The sequence below is a fragment of the Hippopotamus amphibius genome, chromosome 3 (assembly GCF_030028045.1).
Source record: "Hippopotamus amphibius kiboko isolate mHipAmp2 chromosome 3, mHipAmp2.hap2, whole genome shotgun sequence".
NCBI classification, from domain to species: domain Eukaryota; kingdom Metazoa; phylum Chordata; class Mammalia; order Artiodactyla; family Hippopotamidae; genus Hippopotamus; species Hippopotamus amphibius.
Window position 1 is genome coordinate 78347669 of NC_080188.1, and position 21241 is coordinate 78368909.

Consider the following 21241-nt stretch of genomic DNA (forward strand, 5'->3'; position numbering starts at 1 on the left):
TTCAGCCTCACTGGAAGGGCTAGAAGGAATATTAAAACAAAGAAAAACACACCACTGGTTTTACTTATCCTATCATTAAGATGCCATGACAATAACAAAGATAATGTGCAAGTAACGGCATTAACATCTGGAATGGATAAAAAAGAGGGTAAATTCATTTATATTATCCTTTTCTTCATGGTCATGAATAATTGGTATATTTTAGTTTATAATTATAAATTATAGCAGTTCAAAATAACTAACATGTGTGCGGTGTACATTCAGTTTACAGAATCTTTCATAAGCATTTTCCCATCTGAGCCTCCCAAATGATCATCATAGCATTGTGGCAGGTATGAGAACCACCCGACTTAACAAATACAGGAAGGAGACATACAGTGGGTAAGTGGCTTACCCAAGGTCACTGTTGGTAACAGGTCAGTCTTGTACTTGAACCTAAGTCTTATGATTTGACAATCTAAGTTGAATTTAAGAACAGCCTTATTTCATAGTGCCAAGATGGTGAGGCCTGGGACATGAGGGTCATGCATACCTATTAGGTCACCGGCTATTGAACTGTACCTTTCTATACTGATGGCTTTAGGGGGCTATTGGGATGAGAAGGATGCAAGCCACATGGCCCCAAGCCATTATGATTTTTTAAGATTTTTTTTGATGTGGACCATTTTTTATACATCTTTATTGGAGTATAATTGCTTTACAATGTTGTGTTAGTTTCTGCTCTACAACAAGGTGAATCAGCTATTTGTATACATATATCCCCATATCCCCTCCCTCTGAAGCCTCCCTTCCACCCTTCCCCATCCCACCCTCTAGGTCGTCACAAAGCACCAAGCTGATCAGTGGAATATTACTCAGCCACAAAAAGGAAAGAAATTGAATTATTTGTAGTGAGGTGGATGGACCTAGAGTCTGTCATACAGAGTGAAGTAAGTCAGAAAGAGAAAAACAAATACCGTATGCTAACACATATATATGGAATCCAGAAAAGTGGAACTGATGAACCTAGTGACAGGGCAGGAATAAAGATGCAGATGTAGAGAACAGACTTGAGGACATGGGGGTGGAAGGGGAGGCTGGGACGTAGTGAGAGAGTAACACTGACATATATACACTGCCAATTGTAAAATAGCTAGTGGGAAGCTGCTGCAGAGCACAGGGAGATCAGCTTGGTGCATTATGATTTTTTATTTCTTATGTCTGGATTATATTCTGTTTTCTGCTCCTCCTGCAGTATCTGGCTGTCAGCTCTTTATCATTTTGTTGCTGATCACGGCGTCTCCAGAGCAGAGATTCTCAAAGTGTGGCTGGTGGACGAGCAGCATCAGCGTCACCTGGGAGCTCAGAAGTGCAGTGTCAGGTCCCACCTCAGACCTACTGAATCAGAAAGTCAGGGAGGTGGAGGGGGTGCAGGCAGCACTGTGGTTTAAAAGGCCCTCCGGAAGATTCTGAGCCCGCTAAAGCTTGAGAACAAGTGCGCTACAGCAGTGATTCTCAACCTTGGCTGTACACTGGAATCACCTGGAAGCTTTAAAAACTCCTGGGCTTAGGTCCCAACTCCAGAGATTCTGATTTAATTGGCCTAGGACAGGGTTTTTAACCTCAGCACTATTGACATTTTGGGCTAGATAATCGTTCATTAGAGGGCCTGGCATGTGTACTGCAAGATGTTTTGCAGCATCCCTGGCCTCTACCCACCAGATGTCAGTAGCCTCCCAACAAGTTGTAATAACCAAAAATGTCTCCAGACGTTGCCAAATGTTCCCTGGGAGACACAAAATGAAGAGCAGTCGTCTAGGGGCATGGCCTGGGCACTGGGATTTTTAAAAGCTCCCTCAGTCATGCTGATGTACAGCCAAGGCTGAGAACCATTACTCAGGAGGGTTTGTATTTTTTTTTTTTAATTTTTTTTAATTCTCTTTTTTTCTTTTAATTAATTAATTTATTTTATTTTTATTTATTGGCTGTGTTGGGTCTTTGTTACTGCACGTAGGCTTTCTCTAGTTGCGGTGAGTGGGAGCTACTCTTGGTTGTGGTATGCGGGCTTAGTGTGATGGCTTCTCTTGTTGCGGAGCACGGGCTCTAGGCACGCAGGCTTCAGTAATTGTGGCACATGGACTCATTAGTTGCAGCTCATGAGCTCTAGAGCACAGGCTCAGTAATTGTGGCGAACGGGCTTAGTTGCTCCGTGGCATGTGGGATCTTCCCGGACCAGGGCTCGAACCCGTGATCCCTACATTGGCAGGTGGATTCTTAACCACTGTGCTACCAGGGAAGCCCCAGGAGGGTTTGTTTTAATGAGTAGCTTTGGATGTGCAGTGGATAAATAATAGAACAATTTTAAAAGAACAATAAAAATAGGCATAAAGTAAAAACAAATCAACCTGTGGGGAAGACTCAGGCCATTTGCCCATAAGTCAAGGACATCAACTTTAAGGCACAAATTTCACCTCAACCATGTGGTGCCTTACATTTTTGCTTACTTTCTGGTTGTCAGGTATATGGAGTATAAATAAACAGGTACAATGCACATAACTAAAGTCACAACCACATAGAAATTACTTTGTACCAAATATAGTAGGGGCCCGACATCCTGCTTTTGAATCTAGTCATTATAAAAAAAGGTTGCTTATCTGTGGATCGGGTGGTATAAGTCCTTAGGTGAATCTGTTCCAATAGGTTAACAAATGCAGCCTGTCAATTTTATGTTCATTTTGACACAATCCAAATCAGCCACACCAATACAGAATTTCTACATTAATCTGTGCCGTTTAGCAGTGCGTTAGTTTTCAGGTAGAAATTAGGAACTTTAATTACGTTTCAACTGAACTCCTACAACTTCCCCCCCCACCCTCCCCGTCACAGCCCTCTAAGGCATCACCCATCATCGAATTGATCTCCCTTTGTTATACAGCAACTTCCCACTGGCTATTTTACAGTTGGTAGTGTATCTATCTCAGTGCTACTCTCTCACGTCGTCCAGGCTTCCCCTTTGCACCCCCCCAACCCCATGTCCTCCAGTCCTTTCTCTGCATCTGCATCTTTATTCTTGTCTTGTCACTGGGTTCATCAGTACCATTTTTGTTTTTTTTGTTTTTTAGATTCCGTATATATGAGTTAGCATACAATATTTGTTTTTCTCTTTCTGGCTTACTTCACTCTGTATAATAGACTCTAGGTCTATCCACCTCATTACATATAGCTCCATCTCATCCCTTTTTATAGCTGAGTAATATTCCATTGTATATATATGCCACATCTTCTTGATCCATTCATCTGTTAATGGGCATTTAGGTTGTTTCCATGTCCTGGCTATTGTAAATAGTGCTGCAATGAACATTATGGTACATGTGTCTTTTTGGATTATGGTTTTCTCTGGCTATATACCCAGTAGTGGGATTACTGGATCATCTATTTTTAGTTTTTTAAGAAACTTCCAAACGGTTTTCCACAGTGGCTGTACCAACTTACATTCCCACCAACAGTGCAGGAGAGTTCCCTTTTCTCCACACCCTCTCCAACATTTGTTGTTTCTAGATTTTTTGATGATGGCCATTCTGATTGGTGTGAGGTGATACCTCATTGTGGCTTTGACTTGCATTTCTCTGATGATTAGTGATGTTGAACATCTTTTCATGTGTTTGTTGGCCATCTGTATGTCTTCTTTGGAGAAATGTCTGTTTAGGTCTTCTGCCCATTTGTGGATTGGGTTATTTGCTTTTTTGATAGTAAGCTGCATGAGCTGCTTGTCTATTTTAGAGATTAATCCTTTGTCCATTGCTTCATTGGCAAGTATTTTATCCCATTCTGAGGGCTGCCTTCTTATCTTGTTTATGGTTTCTTTCACTGTGCAAAAGCTTTTAAGTTTCATTAGGTCCCATTTGTTTATTCTTTTTTTTTTTTTTTTTTTGCTTGTTTTTTTAAAATTTTATTTATTTATTTATTATTTTGGGGGGGGTACACCAAGTTCAATCATCTGTTTTTATACACATATCCCCATATTCCCTCCCTCCCTTGACTCCCCCCCCACCCTCCCCATCCCAGTCCTCTAAGGCATCTTCCATCCTCGAGTTGAACTCCCTTTGTTATACAACAACTTCCCACTGGCTATCTATTTTACAGTTGGTAGTATATATATGTCTGTGCTACTCTCTCACTTCGTCTCAGTTTCCCCTTCACCCCCCGCCCCCTCCCATACCTTGAGTTCTCCAGTCCATTCTCTGCACCTGCATCCTTGTTCTTGTCACTGAGTTCATCAGTACCATTTTTAGATTCCGTATATGTGAGTTAGCATACAATATTTGTCTTTCTCTTTCTGACTTACTTCACTCTGTATGACAGACTCTAGGTCTATCCACCTTATTACACATAGCTCCATCTCATCCCTTTTTATAGCTGAGTAATATTCCATTGTATATATATGCCACATCTTCTTGATCCATTCGTTTGTTGATGGGCATTTAGGTTGCTTCCATGTCCTGGCTATTGTAAAGAGTGCTGCAATAAACATTATGGTACATGTTTCTTTTTGGATTATGGTTTTCTCTGGGTATATGCCCAGTAGTGGGATTATTGGATCATATGGTAGTTCTATTTGTAGTTTTTTAAGGAACCTCCAAATTGTTTTCCATAGTGGCTGTACCAACTTACATTCCCACCAACAGTGCAGGAGAGTTCCCTTTTCTCCACACCCTCTCCAACATTTGTGGTTTCCAGATTTTGTGATGATGGCCATTCTGATCAGTGTGAGGTGATACCTCATTGTGGCTTTGACCTGCATTTCTCTGATGATTAGTGATGTTGAGCATCTTTTCATGTGTTTGTTGGCCATCTATATGTCTTCTTTGGAGAAATGTCTATTTAGGTCTTCCGCCCATTTGTGGATTGGGTTATTTGCTTTTTTGGTATTAAGCTGCATGAGCTGCTTGTATATTTTGGAGGTTAATCCTTTGTCCATTGTTTCATAGGCAAGTATTTTATCCCATTCTGAGGGTTGCCTTCTTGTCTTGTTTATGGTTTCTTTTGCTGTGCAAAAGCTTTTAAGTTTCATGAGGTCCCATTTGTTTATTCTTGATTTTATTTCCATGATTCTAGGAGGTGGGTCAAAAAGGATCTTGCTTTGATGGATGTCATAGAGTGTTCTGCCTATGTTTTCCTCTAGGAGTTTTATAGTGTCTGGCCTTACATGTAGGTCTTTAATCCATTTGGAGTTTATTTTTGTGTATGGTGTTAGGAAGTGTTCTAATTTCATTCTTTTCCATGTTGCTGTCCAATTTTTCCCAGCACCACTTGTTGAAGAGGCTGTCTTTTTTCCATTGTATATTCATGCCTCCTTTGTCAAAGATAAGGTGCCCATATGTGCTTGGGTTTACCTCTGAGTTCTCTATTTTGTTCCATTGATCTTCCTTTCTATTTTTGTGCCAGTACCATACTGTCTTGATTGATAATAGCTTGTTAACAATAATGAAATCAACTAGTTCCTTTACCAGCTAAGCAGTTCTTTATCTTTTCCTATCCTAATCTAAATTGTTTTCCTGGACATGCTTTTAAAAATCAAAACATTTTAATTAGGCAATAGAACTGCTTCCCAGAAATCTGCTCTAGGAAAAAAGATCATAAAAGACTGATGAAAGGTATTATTTCCATATGTTCTCACTTGTTATGTTTTGTTTTGCTTTTATGTATGTAGGGAGTTTTCTGGAAGAAAACACAATTTATAATTAACAGTGGTTGTCTTTGGGCAGGAAATTAAGGGGTCCTGAATAGAAGAGAGACTTACTCTTCATTGTATAAGTTTTCATACAGCTTAACTTTTACCATTTTAAATATTATATTTTCCATTTTAAATGCTAGTAAATAACAGAAAGGATGCATTTCCAGTAGTCTTTCTTAAGCTCCAAAATGCCTCTCCTATATAAGAGAAAAATAGATGAGCTACACTATATGCTTCTTTGATGCCTTCCTTTTGTATATGTTTCCTTGCTAAGACAGAGTGGACTGAAAGGAGTCTTTGAATCTAAGTTTACTCCAACATTGGTTCCATGAAAGAGGTCAACAAACAGGTCCTACTTGATATTGGGTAGTTCCTCTTTGAGGAAGCTGGCTTCAACCAGAAAGAGAAGTTGCCTGTGGGCAGGGACCTGATTTCCCGCTGGCAGCATTAGAACACATACTATCCATACATGCTTTGAGAATGAAGTGGATATATGTCAGGGATGTCTACACTGTGATTTTACCTAAAAATTTTTTCCCATGATTTCTTTCATTCTCCTTTGTCTATAAACCCCAAGAAGTATCAATGCTGGAAAAGAAAAAAAAAAAAAAAAAAAAGGAACAGAAAGAACAACAAAAACAACCAAACACCTGTTTGTGTCAAAGAAAGACAATTCTGTGACCTATTTGGTACTCAGCAATTCCATGATATCTTTCTCTTGAGTGCTTCTTTTACACCTAACCCTAATTAAAAATTTAAGCAAGCATGAAAAAAAATTTTTTTTCAATTGAGATTGGAAGGACCGGAAACAATACATGCTCTTGTTTCCTTGTTACTTAGACCTTCACAGGATTTCAGAGTCTCCCTTGTAAAGCCAGTATCATTTTTTTCTTTCCTCTCATTGTTGGATGTGCGAACTGGGAAATCCGTCCATGTGAATTTCCGGATCCTCTTTCTCTGGGAATGAAACAACTGTCACAGTTTAACTGTTCCAAAGCTTATCCTGGAATAGTCCCTACATGTTTTAATTACATCTCTCTAGTCTTTAGTGGAGAATTACGGTTCTGGAACAAAATACCAAACTCTCACTCTGTAAAAAGTAATTTTCAGGTTTTCTTTTTAGGGGGTGATTCATCCTAGAAATAATGTTTTATTCCCTTACTTGCATCAGTAGCTAGCAATCAACAACGGTATAATTATTTTTTAGCTTTATGAGAACTGTCAGAGTTTAGGGCAGTGTTTCTGTGAAGAGCCCACTGGTTGTCCTTGGACAAAAGTTTATATGAAAATTCTGAGAAGACACCAACCAAGACCGGTTAGAGTGAGAAGAAGGAGAGACTGGGGCAGGACTAGATTGAAGGAAAAGGTCTGCTAGAAAACTACTCAGAAGAAAGGGAAATGTGTTTGAAAACTAAAAAAGGGGTAACATCTGAAATTAAGCTACGCAGGGTCTTAGCCATAAAAATAGAATTACAGAGAGCCTTATGTTAGTAAATTCTCAAAATGCGTAAGTTCTGATTTTGTATTTCTGGGGTAACAGTCTCCCACCATCTTTCCATGGACTCATGTTAATGACCACAGTGACCATGAAATGAAACCTCACATAATCATTTAGAAATGGCAGAACGAAATTAGCAGGTCAACTTAGAGTTACTGTGGTAATAGGCACTTTGCAAAAAAAAAAAGAAAGAAAGAAAGAAGACGAGAGAAGTTGGTCACGCTAGTATGGTAATATTTCCTATTGAGTGAAGTAAGTTTAAATTCTGAGTCACTAAGCAAAGATTAGAAAGGAAATCAATACCATTTTTACTCTTGAAAAGGCATCATATATTCAGTAGGGACTTCCTCCTTTTAGGTAGCTGAACTCTTACTTAAGCCCATGCTTCTCCTACGATACCTAATTAGATAAATATCAGCAACTCACAGAGGATTTATGTTCTTGCTGCTTACCACAGCCACTAGAGGGTCATCACCCTCTCCTTGGAGCAAGAATTTCAAATTGTCAACATGGAAGAATAGACATTCCCGTAAATGCTACAGACAGCTCACAATAACCACATTTTCCTGTACGATAAAGGGAAACCTGAGCCTGAATAAAGATAGGCCACTGGTGTCACACCTGCTGAAGCAGGGCAGCCTGTTAAGCACAGAGGAAAAGGTGAGTTTCATACGGCTTTAGGTGTTAACCAGCTGGCAAAGCCAGTATATCCTAAACCACTTCCTTTTCCCAGTATTCTCCATCACATCTTACTTGGGGTTTTGGCTGCTTGTCAGAAGTTAATCTAATCTCCCAATGCCACTAGTTGAAAATGATTCATTTTACTCATGACTTAGTAAGAATTGATCAGAGATGACTGCCTGCTTCTCGGTTAAGCCGTCATTCAAACTGCCAATTTTTGCTCCTCTGAAAATTAGGTGGCATGATTACTTCCTGTAAGATCAAAGGTTTATCTCGTTATTATATATCTCATTCCACACATCTTTCAGGATTAAAAAATTGCTGAAGCTTTAAAATATGAAAATAAATGATGATAATACTCTATTGCTACCGCACTAACTGAAAAGCATAGTGAATGATAAAATTTAGAAGTTCGGAAGCCTAATTAGAAATGTAAGTGTCCATGTGTCTCACGCTGGGTCTGCCATTTCTTACCATGCTCTTTCCTTTTTTCAGCTGCTGGCTGGGCACTGGCCTTTTGACCACAATGACTTTGGCGCATTTCTCTGCAAGTTGTTCCCCTTTTTGCAAAAGTCCTCAGTGGGAATCACTGTTCTCAACCTCTGCGCTCTCAGTGTTGACAGGTAATGTGGTTCTTTCCGTTTACTGTTTTTTTAAGCTCTTCATTGGAATATAATTGCTTTACACTCTTCTACCAGCTTTTGACGTACACCAAAGAGAATCAGCTGTATTTATACATATATCCCCACATCCCCTCCTTCCCACCCTCTCTGTCCTGGCCCTCTAAGTCATCAGCCATCAACGAGTTAATCTCCCTTTGTTATACAGTAACTTCCCACTAGCTAGCTATTTTAGAGTTGGTAGTGTATATATGTCTCTGCTACTCTCTCACTTCGTCCCAGCTTCCCCTTCGTCCCCTGCCCCCCCCCACCCCCACGTCCTCCAGTCCATTCTCTGCATTTGCATCCTTATACTTGCCCTGTCACTGGGTTCATCAGTACCATTTTTTTTTTTTTAGATTCCGTATATATGAGTTTGCATACAGTATTTATTTTTCTCTTTCTGGCTTACTTCACTCTATATAACAGACTCTAGGTCTATCCACCTCATTACATATAGCTCCATCTCATTCCTTTTTATAGCTGAGTAATATTCCATTGTATATATGTGCCACAACTTGATGGGCATTTAGGTTGCTTCCATGTCCTGGCTATTGTAAATAGTGCTGCAATGAACATTATGGTACATGTGTCTTTTTGGATTATGGTTTTCTCTGGGTATATGCCCAGTAGTGGGATTACTGGATCATATGGTAGTTCTATTTTTACTTTTTTAAGGAACCTCCAAACTACTTTGCATAGTGGCTGTACCAACTTGCATTCTCACCAACAGTGCAGGAGAGTTCCCTTTGCTCCACACCCTCTCCAACATTTGTTGTTTCTAGATGTTTTGATGATGGCCATTCTGACTGGTGTGAGGTGATACCTCATTGTGGCTTTGACTTGCATTTCTCTGATGATTAGTGATGTTGAACATCTTTTCATGTGTTTGTTGGCCATCTGTATGTCTTCTTTGGAGAAATGTCTATTTAGGTCTTCCGCCCATTTGTGGATTGGGTTATTTGCTTTTTTGGTATTAAGCTGCATGAGCTGCTTGTATATTTTGGAGGTTAATCCTTTGTGCGTTGCTTCATTGGCAACTATTTTTCCCATTCTGAGGGTTGCCTTCTTGTCTTCTTTATGGTTTCTTTTGCTGTGCAAAAGCTTTTAAGTTTCATGAGGTCCCATTTGTTTATTCTTGATTTTATTTCCATGATTCTAGGAGGTGGGTCAAAAAGGATCTTGCTTTGATGTATGCCATAGAGTGTTCTGCCTATGTTTTCCTCTAGGAGTTTTATAGTGTCTGGCCTTACATGTAGGTCTTTAATCCATTTGGAGTTTATTTTTGTGTATGGTGTTAGGAAGTGTTCTAATTTCATTCTTTTCCATGTTGCTGTCCAATTTTTCCCAGCACCACTTATTGAAGAGGCTGTCTTCCTTCCATTGTATATTCATGCCTCCTTTGTCAAAGATAAGGTGCCCATATGTGCTTGGGTTTACCTCTGAGTTCTCTATTTTGTTCCATTGATCTTCCTTCCTATTTTTGTGCCACTACCATACTGTTTTGATCACTGTAGCCTCATAGTATAGTTTGAAATCAGGAAGCCTGATTCCACCAACTCCATCTTTCCTTCTCAAGATTGCTTTGGCTATTCGGGGTCTTTTGCGTTTCCATACAAATTGTAGGATTTCTTGTTGTAGTTCTGTGACAAATGCCGTTGGTAATTTCATAGGGATTGCATTGAATCTGTAAATTGCTTTGGGTAGTATAGTCATTTTCACAGTGTTGATTCTTCCAATCCAAGAACATGGTATGATCTCTCCATCTGTTTGTATCATCTTTGATTTCTTTCATCAGTGTCTTATAGTTTTCTGCATACAGGTCTTTTGCCTTCTTAGGCAGGTTTATTCCTAGGTATTTTATTCTTTTTGTTGCAATGGTAAATAGAAGAGTTTCCTTAATTTCTCTTTCTGCTTTTTCGTTGTTAGTGTATAGGAATGCAAGAGATTTCTGTGCATTAATTTTGTATCCTGCTACATTACTAAATTCATTGATTAGTGCTAGCAGTTTTCTGGTGGAGTCTTTAGGATTTTCTATGTATAATATCATGTCATCTGCAAAGAATGACAATTTTACTTCTTCTTTTCCAATTTGGTTCCTATTATTTAATTTTCTTCTCTGATTGCTGTGGCTAACACTTCCAAAACTATCTTGAATAATAGTGGTGAGAGTGGGCATCCTTGTCTTGTTCCTGTTCTTAGAGGGAATGCTTTCAGTTTTTCACCATTTAGAATGATGTTGGCTTTTGGTTTCTCATATATGGCTTTTATTATGTTGAGGTAATTTCCTTCTATGCACATTTTCTGGAGAGTTTTTATCATAAATGGATGTTGAATTTTGTCCAAAGCATTTTCTGCATCTGTTAAAATTATGATATGGTTTTTATCCTTCATTTTGTTGATATGATCTATCACATTGATTTATTTGCGTATATTGAAGAATGCTTGCATCCCAGGGATAAGCCCCACTTGATCATGGTATATAATCTTTTTAATGTGCTGTTGGATTCTGTTAGCTAGTATTTTGTTGAGGATTTTTGCGTCTATATTCATCAGTGATATTGGCCTGTAATGTTCTTTTTTTGTGACATCTTTGCCTGGTTTTGGTATCAGGGTGATGGTGGCCTTGTAGAATGAGTTTGGGAGTGTTCCTCCTTCTGCTATATTTTGGAAGAGTTTGAGAAGGATAGGTGTCAGCACTTCTCTATATGTTTGATAGAATTCGCCTGGGAATTCACCTGGCCCTGGGCTTTTGTTTGTTGGGAGATTTTTAATCACAGTCTCAATTTCCGTACTTGTGATTGGTCTGTTCATCTTTTCTATTTCTTCCGAGTTCAGTCTTGGAAGATTGTACTTTTCTAAGAATTTATCCATTTCTTCCAGGTTAACCAATTTATTGGCATATAGTTGCTTGTAGTAGTCTCTCATGATCTTTTGTATTTCTGCGGCGTCAGTTGTTACTTCTTTTTCATTTCTAATTCTGTTGATTTCTATCTTCTCCCTTTTTTTTGTAATGAGTCTGGCTAATGGTTTATCAATTTTGTTTATCTTCTCAAAGAGCCAGCTTTTAGTTTCATTGATCTTTAGTTTCATTGATCTTATTGTTTCCTTCCTTTCTTTTTCATTTATTTCTGATCTGATCCTTATGATTTCTTTCCTTCTGCTCATTTTGGGGTTCCTTTGTTCTTCTTTCTCTAATTGTTTTAGGTGTAAAGTGAGATTGTTTATTCGATATTTTTCTTGTTTCTTGAGGTAGGGCTGTATTGCTATAAACTTCCCTCTTAGAACCGCTTTTGCTGCGTCCCATAGGTTTTGGGTTGTTGTGTTTTCATTGTCATTTGTTTCTAGGTATTTTTTGATTTCCTCTTTGATTTCTTCAGTGATTTCTTGGCTGTTTAATAGTGTATTGTTTAGCCTCCATGTGTTTCTAAATTTTACAGTTTTTTTCCTGTAATTGATATCTGGTCTCATGGCATTGTGGTCAGAGAAGATGCTTGATATGTTTTCAATTTTCTTGAATTTACCAAGGCTTGATTTGTGACCCAAGATGTGATCTATCCTGGAAAATGTTCCGTGTGCACTTGAAAAGAAAGCGTATTCTGTCGTTTTGGGATGGAATGTCCTATAAATATCAATTACGTCGAGATGGTGTAATATGTCACTTAAAGCTTGCGTGTCCTTATTTATTTTCTGTTTGGGTGATCTGTCCATTGATATAAGTGGAGTCTTAAAGTCTCCTAGTATTATTGTGTTCCTGTCGATGTCCTCTTTTATGGCTGCTAGCATTTGCCTTATGTATTGAAGTGCTCCTATGTTGGGTGCATAAATATTTACAATTGTTATATCTTCTTCTTGGAAGGATCCCTTGATCATTATGTAGTGTCCTTCCTTGTCTCTTGTAATAGTGTTTACTTTAAAATTTAATTTGTCTGATATGAGTATTGCTACTCCAGCTTTCTTTTGACTTCCATTTGCATGGAATATCTTTTTCCATCCTTTTACTTTCAGTCTATATGTGTCCCTTGGTCTGAAGTGGGTTTCTTGTAGGCAGCATATAGAAGGGTCTTGTTTTTGTATCCATTCAGCCAGTCTTTGTCTTTTGGTTGGAGCATTTAATCCATTTACTTTTAAGGTGATTACTGACATGTGTGTTCCAATTACCATTGTCTTAATTGTTTTGGGCTTGTTTTTATAGGTCTTTTCCTTCTCTTGTGTTTCCTACTTAGAAAAGTTCCCTTAGCAATTGTTGTAAGACTGGTTTGGTGGTGCCGAATTCTCTTAACTTTTGCTTGTCTGTAAAGCTTTTGATTTCTCCATCAAGTCTGAATGAGATTCTTGCTGGGTAGAATATTCTTGTCTGTAGGTTTTTCTCTTTCAGGACTTTCAGTATATCCTGCCACTCCCTTCTGGCCTGCAGAGTTTCTGCAGACAGATCAGTTGTTATCCTTATGGGTTTTCCCTTATATGTTATTTGTTGCTTTTCTCTTGCTGCTTTTAATATTTTTCTTTGTGTTTAATTTTTGTTAGTTTGATTAACATGTGCCTCGGTGTATTTCTCCTTGGGTTTATTCTGTATGGGACTCTCTATGCTTCTTGGACTTGATGAATTATTTCCTTTCCCATGTTGGGGAAGTTTTCCACTATAACCTCTTGCAATATTTTCTCAGACCCTTTCTTTTTTTCTTCTTCTTCTGGGATGCCTATGATTCGAATGTTGATGTGCTTAATGTTGTCACCAAGATCTCTGAGACTGTCTTCCATTCTTTTTATTCTTTTTTCTCTTTCTTGCTCTGTGGCAGCTATTTCCCCATTCTATCTTCTAACTTACTTATTCATTCTTCTGCCTCAGTTATTCTGCTGTTTATACCACCTAGAGTATTTTTAATTTCGGTTATTTTGTTGTCCATTACTGTTTGTTTGCTCTTTAGTTCTTCTGAGTCCTTATTAACTGTTTCTTCTATTTTCTGTATTTTATTATCGAGATTTTGTATCATCTTCACTATCATTACTCTGAATTCTTTTTCTGGCAGTTTTCCTATTTCCTCTTCATTTATTTGGTCTTGTAGGTTTTTTTCCTGCTCCTTTGCCTGCATGGTGTTTCTTTGTTTTCTCATTTTCTCTAATTTATAGGATTTTCTGTCTCCTTTCCCTATGCTGCCTAGTAGTAATTCCTCTTGTTTCTGCCCCCACCCCATGGTGGGGTTTGTCCAGTGTCTTGAGTAGGCTTCCTGGTGGGGGGGGGGGGTCTGGTGTCTGCTTTCTGGTGTGTGGCTCTGTGTCTTTTCTCTCTGATGAGCAGGGCCGTGTTCAGGTGGTGTGTTTTAGGGTATCTGTGAGGGTAATATGGCTTTAGGTAGTCTGTATGCTGATGGGTGGGTTTGTGTTTCTGTCTTGCTTGTAGTTTGGTGTGAGGTATCCAGCATTAGCAGTTGCAGACAGTCAGACGAAGCTGAGTCTTACACTCTAATACAGGGCTCTGTGAGAGTTCTCTGCAGTTAATCTTCCCTGTGTCTGGGGATTCCCTAGTAGTCTAGCATCCTGGATTCAGTGCTCCCTCCCCAGAGCCTCCTACTTGACTTCTGATGGAGCAGTCCAGACTTCAGAGGTTGCTTGTCCTGGCAATAAAGTGGTTTAAAGAAGACTGTCCAAGCCCCAGACTAATGGCAGTGTGTTGAGTCAAACAAATACTAAGTCAAGGAAACACATACATGTATAAGACACACAAATACTGAATCCAGTAGAACATAAGGCACTCGAGGGACCTGACAGAGGAACCCCAGTATGCCATCAGATAATCAAAGAGAAAACCAACAGAAATTCAAAACCAAAAAAAAAAAAAAACCACACACACACACAAACACAAATCCAGGGAGATTTGGAAAGCTAGGATCAAATATAATAAAGAGCAAGAGTACCACCAGACAGACTGAGGATTCTCAGAACGAAATCAGACAATTATACTTAGAACTAAGATAAAGACAAAACCTAATAATAAAAACCAAAGCAGTGTTTCATCTGGAGAATAAAGCAAGGAAACAGAGCAGACTGGTAATATTGCTTATAAGTATATTAAGATAAAATAAATTAAAAAGGGATAGAAGACAGGGCAACAGAAGAGCGTAGTGTGACTGGAAATATGAAAAGAAAAAAATAGAAATGTATAAAAGATAGCAATGAAAAGAAGGTAGGAGAGATCCAGTCAGCACTACAAAAAACTTAGCTAGAAATAGAAATATATAAAAAGGCTAAAAATAAAAATAGAATAAAAAATAGAGTAAAAAAATATGTTATAAAATGTGTAGATCCCTTGGGACTAAGATCGTAATTAATTAAAAACAACAACAACTAGAACTGACCCCAGAATGGACCAGATGAATAGAATTGATAATAATATTTCTGTTTCCTTGGGGTCTCAGCTATAAGTGTCCTTCTATCCGCCTTGCATTTTTTGTATTGCTCTGTGACCAGCAGAGCTTCCTTTATTGTTTGTCTATAAGCACCAGTGTGTGGGGAAAGAGAGGGTACTATAGTGGCTCCTTCCCCTGGGAGTGAGTGAGCAGTGGAGCCCTGCCTGGGTCATGGTGGCTTGGGTAGCTCAGGCCGAGAGAGCAACTCCAGCCATGGCTCCTCCCCCCTGCTACAACTCCGCCAGGGCGCCCTGCCTGGGTCATGGCAGCTCAGTCAGCTGTGGCGGTGCCTGTTGCAGAGGGATGCCAGTGGCTCAGGTGTAAACAGAATGTCTCCAGAGCTGGGTCACTCTGCAGACTTTTGGATCTTGGCTACAGGCACTCTAGGCCATCCCCACCCAGGGGCCTTTGTTATCCCTGAGTGCGTTAGCCAGGCCCAGAGGGGTCCTTTCTTTGTCCCTTGTGGGGCCAAGAGATAAGCTACACCCGCAGCTCCTCCCCCCTGCTCGTGAGTCAGCAGTATCAAGCCGCCACCATGGCCACCCAGCTTTCCATGGTAGGCACTCGCTGCTGCAGATTTCTTCCCTCCTGTCCTCTCAGTCCGTCTCCCCACTGCCAACATTTCTTACCCTGAACCAGTTCTCCAGTTCCCACGTTCCAGCTCCCAGACCCCCTGTTCAGCTGTGAACCGATGTCTCAGTCCAAACACGCTGAGCCATGGTGCTCCGTGTATTTCTCACTCTTTCCTGTCTGCCACAGCTCAGCTGCTTCACCCTCTTTGAACAGTTCCAAATGCCTCCCTTCTGACCCAGGGAAATTCTCCATTGGAGAAGGGCTTTCCCTGTCAGATAAGGGACATTTCCCTGAATTCAGCAATCTCCCCTCCGTTTCAGATTCCCTTTACTCTTTTGTTGGGTTTAGAAAAGCATTTTTCTCAGAAAGAAGAGAACTCAAAGAGCCTTGAGGACAGTTGTTCATTACTTCTCAAGAACTAAACTATTAGCAATCTTGCTGTACTGTTTAGAATTGCTTTCCACAGTTGCTGATTACCAGCCTTCTTTGGTTCAGGCAACTTGCACCTAGAGCATTTCACCAGCTGTATGCATTTGACATCCTTATGGCAATGAAGGAAAAAGGAACATGTTAGGTGGAATGAACTTTGGAAAAGAAAACTCTAGGATGTCCAAATTCTGTATTTTCTTTTCTTTTCTTTTAATATTTATTTATTCATTTGGCTGCGCCGGGTCTTAGTTGCGGCACATGGGACCTTTGTTGCAGCATGCAGGATCTTTAGTTGCAGTGTGTGAACTCTTAGTTGTGGCATGAGAGATCTAGTTCCCTGACCAGGGATCAAACCCAGGCCGCCTGCATTGGGAGCACAGAGTGTTAGCCACTGGACCACCCCAGAAGTCCCAAATTCTGTATTTTCAGTGGTAGATTTCTCATTAGAAAAAAGAAGATTCTGTTCAATTGTATTTCTAATGCTTGATTACTTAAACTGAGTGGTGAGTACTCAGAATTATGTTCTAATCTATGCTTTTATGAACACCTGAAATGCTTCCTAATTTTTAAAGACAATAGAAGCACCCCCTTGATCCAACTCTGAAAAACCCATCAAGTATCTCAGTCTTTCCAGAATTCTTCTTAAACATGGATGTCAAGACTTCTCTAAAGAAGTCCTTCTAAATTCCATGAACTTCTAGAAAGTATTTTCTATACCTTCTAATTTTCATAGCAGGAATTATTAAAAAAAGAAGTTAGGAACTCTGTAACATGTTTTGTGGTGCTCTTTTATATTGCATATAATCCTTTGCAAATGATGTTTAATGTCCTATTTAAGTGGTTTCCCTACAATTTAGAAGAGATATTCATTTTTCCTTTCACACTCTGACAGTTACTTTATCAGAGCACCTGAGTCCCATCAGCATAGAAATAAAAGGCCCACTTTCTTAAAGAATATTTAAGTGTTTACAGATATTCTGTTATTTATCATTTAAAATTATTTTTAAGATCAAAACTGTTACCATTAAAACATAAAAATACTCATTTCATTGAGATTAGAAAATTATAATGGTATATTTATTATAAATGTATGGTTATAATAATTGTGAAACACTAAAAAAAGTTTAGTAGTGTTATTAAAAATAAATTTATTGATGATATTAAAACAAAAAAAAATTCCATTAGTAGTTTAAACTGTAGTCATGGTATTGACAAAAATGCTACCACTACAATGGTAAACACAAAGATTAGAAATAATTTCATCACCTGTTAGTAGGATTCACAGTGATTCCAGGAAAATATGAGGTCTACATAGGTTTCTTCTGCATCATATCAGATGTTAAGGGCTGCTGCATAAAAACATCTACCACAGATGGCCACTGTATCACTTTCATTTAACAAATAATAGATTATGTTACTTGTGACCATGTCCTAAAAAATTGAGCAAGCATTTATAATCTGGATTTTACTCACTGATGAATTCTCACCCTGCTGTTCCCACTCCTAGCACCCCGATAACATCATTTCCTCTTGTATCCAAAGTACTGTATTATCTAAAAATTATTCATTAAATTATATCTATTACATTACTAATACGTGAAAATTTTTTCCTACCTGTATTTATCAAATTGTATATTTAGAGACATAGCTATGTATTTTCATTATAATATCTGACTAAATTTTTTAATTATAATATAGCTCTAAAACCCATATGGGGAAAAGAAATAAGAAAATAATTATGACAATTTTGAAAAGAATTATGTTTCCTATACACATACTCTTCCTATATGATATTCTTAAATGTTATAAAGCTACAGTTTTTAAACAATGTGGTACATACACATAAATACATTGACAAATCAATAGGAAAAACAGAAATAGGTGTCGGAGTGTACAAGAACATAATATAGGCTGAAATCACTTTGACTGTAATGTGGAAAGGAAACATTCATCAATAAATAGAGCTATGTACCATCTGGGGGAAAAATGTTAAAGTCTTATGTTGTACTCTATATCAGTAATAATATTTATAATTATTACCATTTATTGAATATTAGTATGTACCAGGCCCTGTTAAAAATACTTTCCAGAAATTATTTAATCTTATAACAACACCTGCGATGGTGCTATAATTATCCCCATTTTACAGATGAGGAAGCCGAGGTTGAAAGAGCTTAATCAAGGCACTCAGCTACTAAGTTTTGGAGCCATAATCAAATAAAAGTAGTGTGTGTTCTTAACCACTATGCTCAAGCATGCAGACACTCAAACCATAAAGCAATAGAAGAAAATAAACCAATATCTTTTTGATCTCTAGAAAAGGAAGACTTTTTGAACCTAAAAAGGATGGCAGAAAATCTGGATAAAACTATAAATGCATTTCAGGACATAAAATTTTAAAACATGAAGATCAAACATTCATAACATTAAATAACAGAGAAAGCAATAATCTGGGGGAAATATTTGCAGCAAAACTACAACACATTAATATCCTTGGTATTTAAAGAAGTCGTAAAAATAGTGGGACATCCCTGGCAGTCCAGTAGTTAAAACTTTGCCTTCCATTGCAGGGGTGCAGGTTCAATCCCTGGTCAGGAAGCTAAGATCCCACATACCTTGCAGCCAAAAAACCAAAATATAAAACAGAAGCAATATCATAAAAATTCAATAAAGACTTTAAAAATGGTCCACATCAAAAAAAAAATCTTTAAAGAAAAAAAGCCATACAAATAGTGATTAAAATCGTAATGTTTCCATATAAAACGGGCATGAGAATAAAAAATCACCAAGGAAGAAATTAAAATGACTAACATATGAATCATGTTCATGTTATCGAAGAAACTCTCATTAAAAATCATGTTTCTCAAAATCTGGTGGTAGTAGGGATTTGAACAGCCCTTCCAGAAAGTAAAGTCCTACAAATGTTTTTGCCTTCTGGCCCAGTAATTACAGTTTTTAGGATCAATTCTATGCACATGACCCAAATTTGAACAAAGAATTCAGGTACAAAGATGTTCTTTACAACAGCTGTCCCCAGCCTTTTTGGCACCAGGGACGGGTTTCATGGAAGACAATTTTTCCATGGACCTGGGGGCAGGCGGGGGGTGGTGCAGTTCCGGGGCATGGTTTGGGGATGATTCAAGCACATTACATTTATTTCTATTATTATGACATATGATAATCTGTATTTGCAGCCGCCTCCCAGCACTGGCATCATCACCTCAACTCCACGTCAGGTCATCAGGCATTAGACTCTCATAAGGAGCACACGACCTAGACCCTCACATGCACAGTTCACAGTAGGGTTTGGGCTCCTATGAGAATCTAACAGGAGGCTGATCTGACGGGAGGCGGAGCTCAGGCAGTGATGCCAGTGATGGGGAGCGGCTGTAAGTACAGATGAAGCTTCGCTCGCTGGCCCGCCGCTCACCTCTTGCTGTGTAGCCTGTTTCCTAACAGGCCATGGACTGGTCATAGTCTGTGGCCTGGGGGTTGGGGACCCCTGCTTTACAAGATCATTTACAGAAAAAGTTGGAAGCAGCCTTGTATTAGGGAAATGGATAGGGATGTTGAAAGCAATTTATATATATAGGTATGTGAATATAAAATTCCTTGAAAGGAATGTGATAAGTATTATTAGCAGTTATGTCAAGGGATAGTGTAATGGGTTTTCAGAGCATTCTCATGTGAGCAGAAAAAAATTCCAAAAGTTTATTTACTTTTGTTACCTGTGACCCATTTTCCTTACTTACTTTATGCTCTTCTCTACATTTTACTTTTCTCATTTGCCCAGCTCACTCCTATGACCTTTATATTAATACTAATTTTCTATGACCGGGTAGCTCTAAAACACAAGCATATGTAGGCCTGTGTATGTGGAGAAATACACGTACGTGCCCAGCTCAGAGTTACTTCCATGCCTACTCTGGCCTTTACAAAAGCACCATCAAATCTGGGGAAACAGCATTTTATTAAAAAGTTAAACTCTGTCCCAAAGTTTAGGTTAGAAACTAGGATGATAAAGAGTTTCAGGAAAGAGCCACTCCGTGTTCTAAGAAAACTGCACCTCTGAGGAAACGTCTAATCAAACCCAGACAAGAACAGCCTATGACAGACAAGAATGAGAACCAGAAGGAAGACAGGGAAGATGCTTGGCTCCTATAAACAGTAAAACCTTTTTTAAGGCAGCTGGGCGTTAATCCTCTGAGAAGAGAGGCATTGATGAAAAGAGAGGCGAAGCAGAGGGAAGAATTTGCTTGGTTTCGTAAGAAATATAGGCAACTTTTCATCCCTGCCATGTATTCTATTGTTACAGAATTTAGAGTATATGCTCTACATAGTGTTATGTGCCATGGTATAGTGGTCCCTGTCATAGTTTGTATGAATCCATTTAATAAATTTTTTCTTGACTGAAAAATACGTCAGAGCACTTATTCCTCAGTGATATACTATATCATGAATTATCCCTGGATTGAGAAGCATAGGTCATAATTTAGTTCAACAGAGAGACTTGGTGAGAAGGGTGTGAGGTAGAGACATGAAGAATGAGACCTGGCTGCGGTTCTTTCGGAGTTTCCATGGTTGTGAAGACACTGACCTGGGAACCAGGGAGGATGAGGTGCACGAGGGAGGAGTTCACGCCGTGGGATTCCCAAACCACCTAAATCATCAAAACCCTCCATTCGTTCACCAGCTCACCCTGTTCTGCTCCCTCTTTCCACTTTGGGGAAACCTCAGAGGACAATCTTGCTGAGCTTCAGTCTCCCCAGTATTAACCCTACCTGTGAGGGGGTGGGGGTGGGGAGGAGATGATGGGACAGGAAAATGGAGGGATTAGGCCATAGATTCCTATTTCTGCTGTAGCTTCACCTCACCCACACCAGGTCCCCCCTCATCTCATGCACGGAGAAAAATTAACTCAACGTTCAGTCACAGATTATCAGTTATGTATCAAATGAAATGTTCTTGGTTTAAAGAAAGGAAGAAAGAGAAAAGAATGTCAGGCATCTATTTCATTAAGACTTAGTCTCAGTTTTAGATCAGGGAGATGAATCATTTTAAAATTCCACTTTTGCAAAAGTCTGCCTGAATCCAGGAGGGATTTCCTGGATAATCAACTCACCATCCTTTATTCTCTGGGTCCTTTCTTTATTATTTTTACATTTCGTTTGGTTCTGACTCTGAACTTTGGGACCTGTATGTAGGGAATCCATTTTGACATTTCTATTTCAGAAGCTTTCACACTAGAGAATGAATCATTCACACTTAATTTCTGAAGATA

At 38.8% G+C, this 21241-nt stretch overlaps 1 protein-coding gene across 1 annotated transcript in view; it reads left to right on the forward strand.

The window, feature by feature from the left end:
* The window catches only part of EDNRA (endothelin receptor type A), a 76524-nt gene that overhangs the window by 34696 nt on the left and 20587 nt on the right, over positions 1 to 21241 (forward strand). The window contains exon 3 of the mRNA XM_057728019.1: positions 8388 to 8515. Within this exon, the coding sequence (XP_057584002.1) occupies positions 8388 to 8515 (128 nt within the window). The remainder of the gene's footprint in view (positions 1 to 8387; positions 8516 to 21241) is intronic.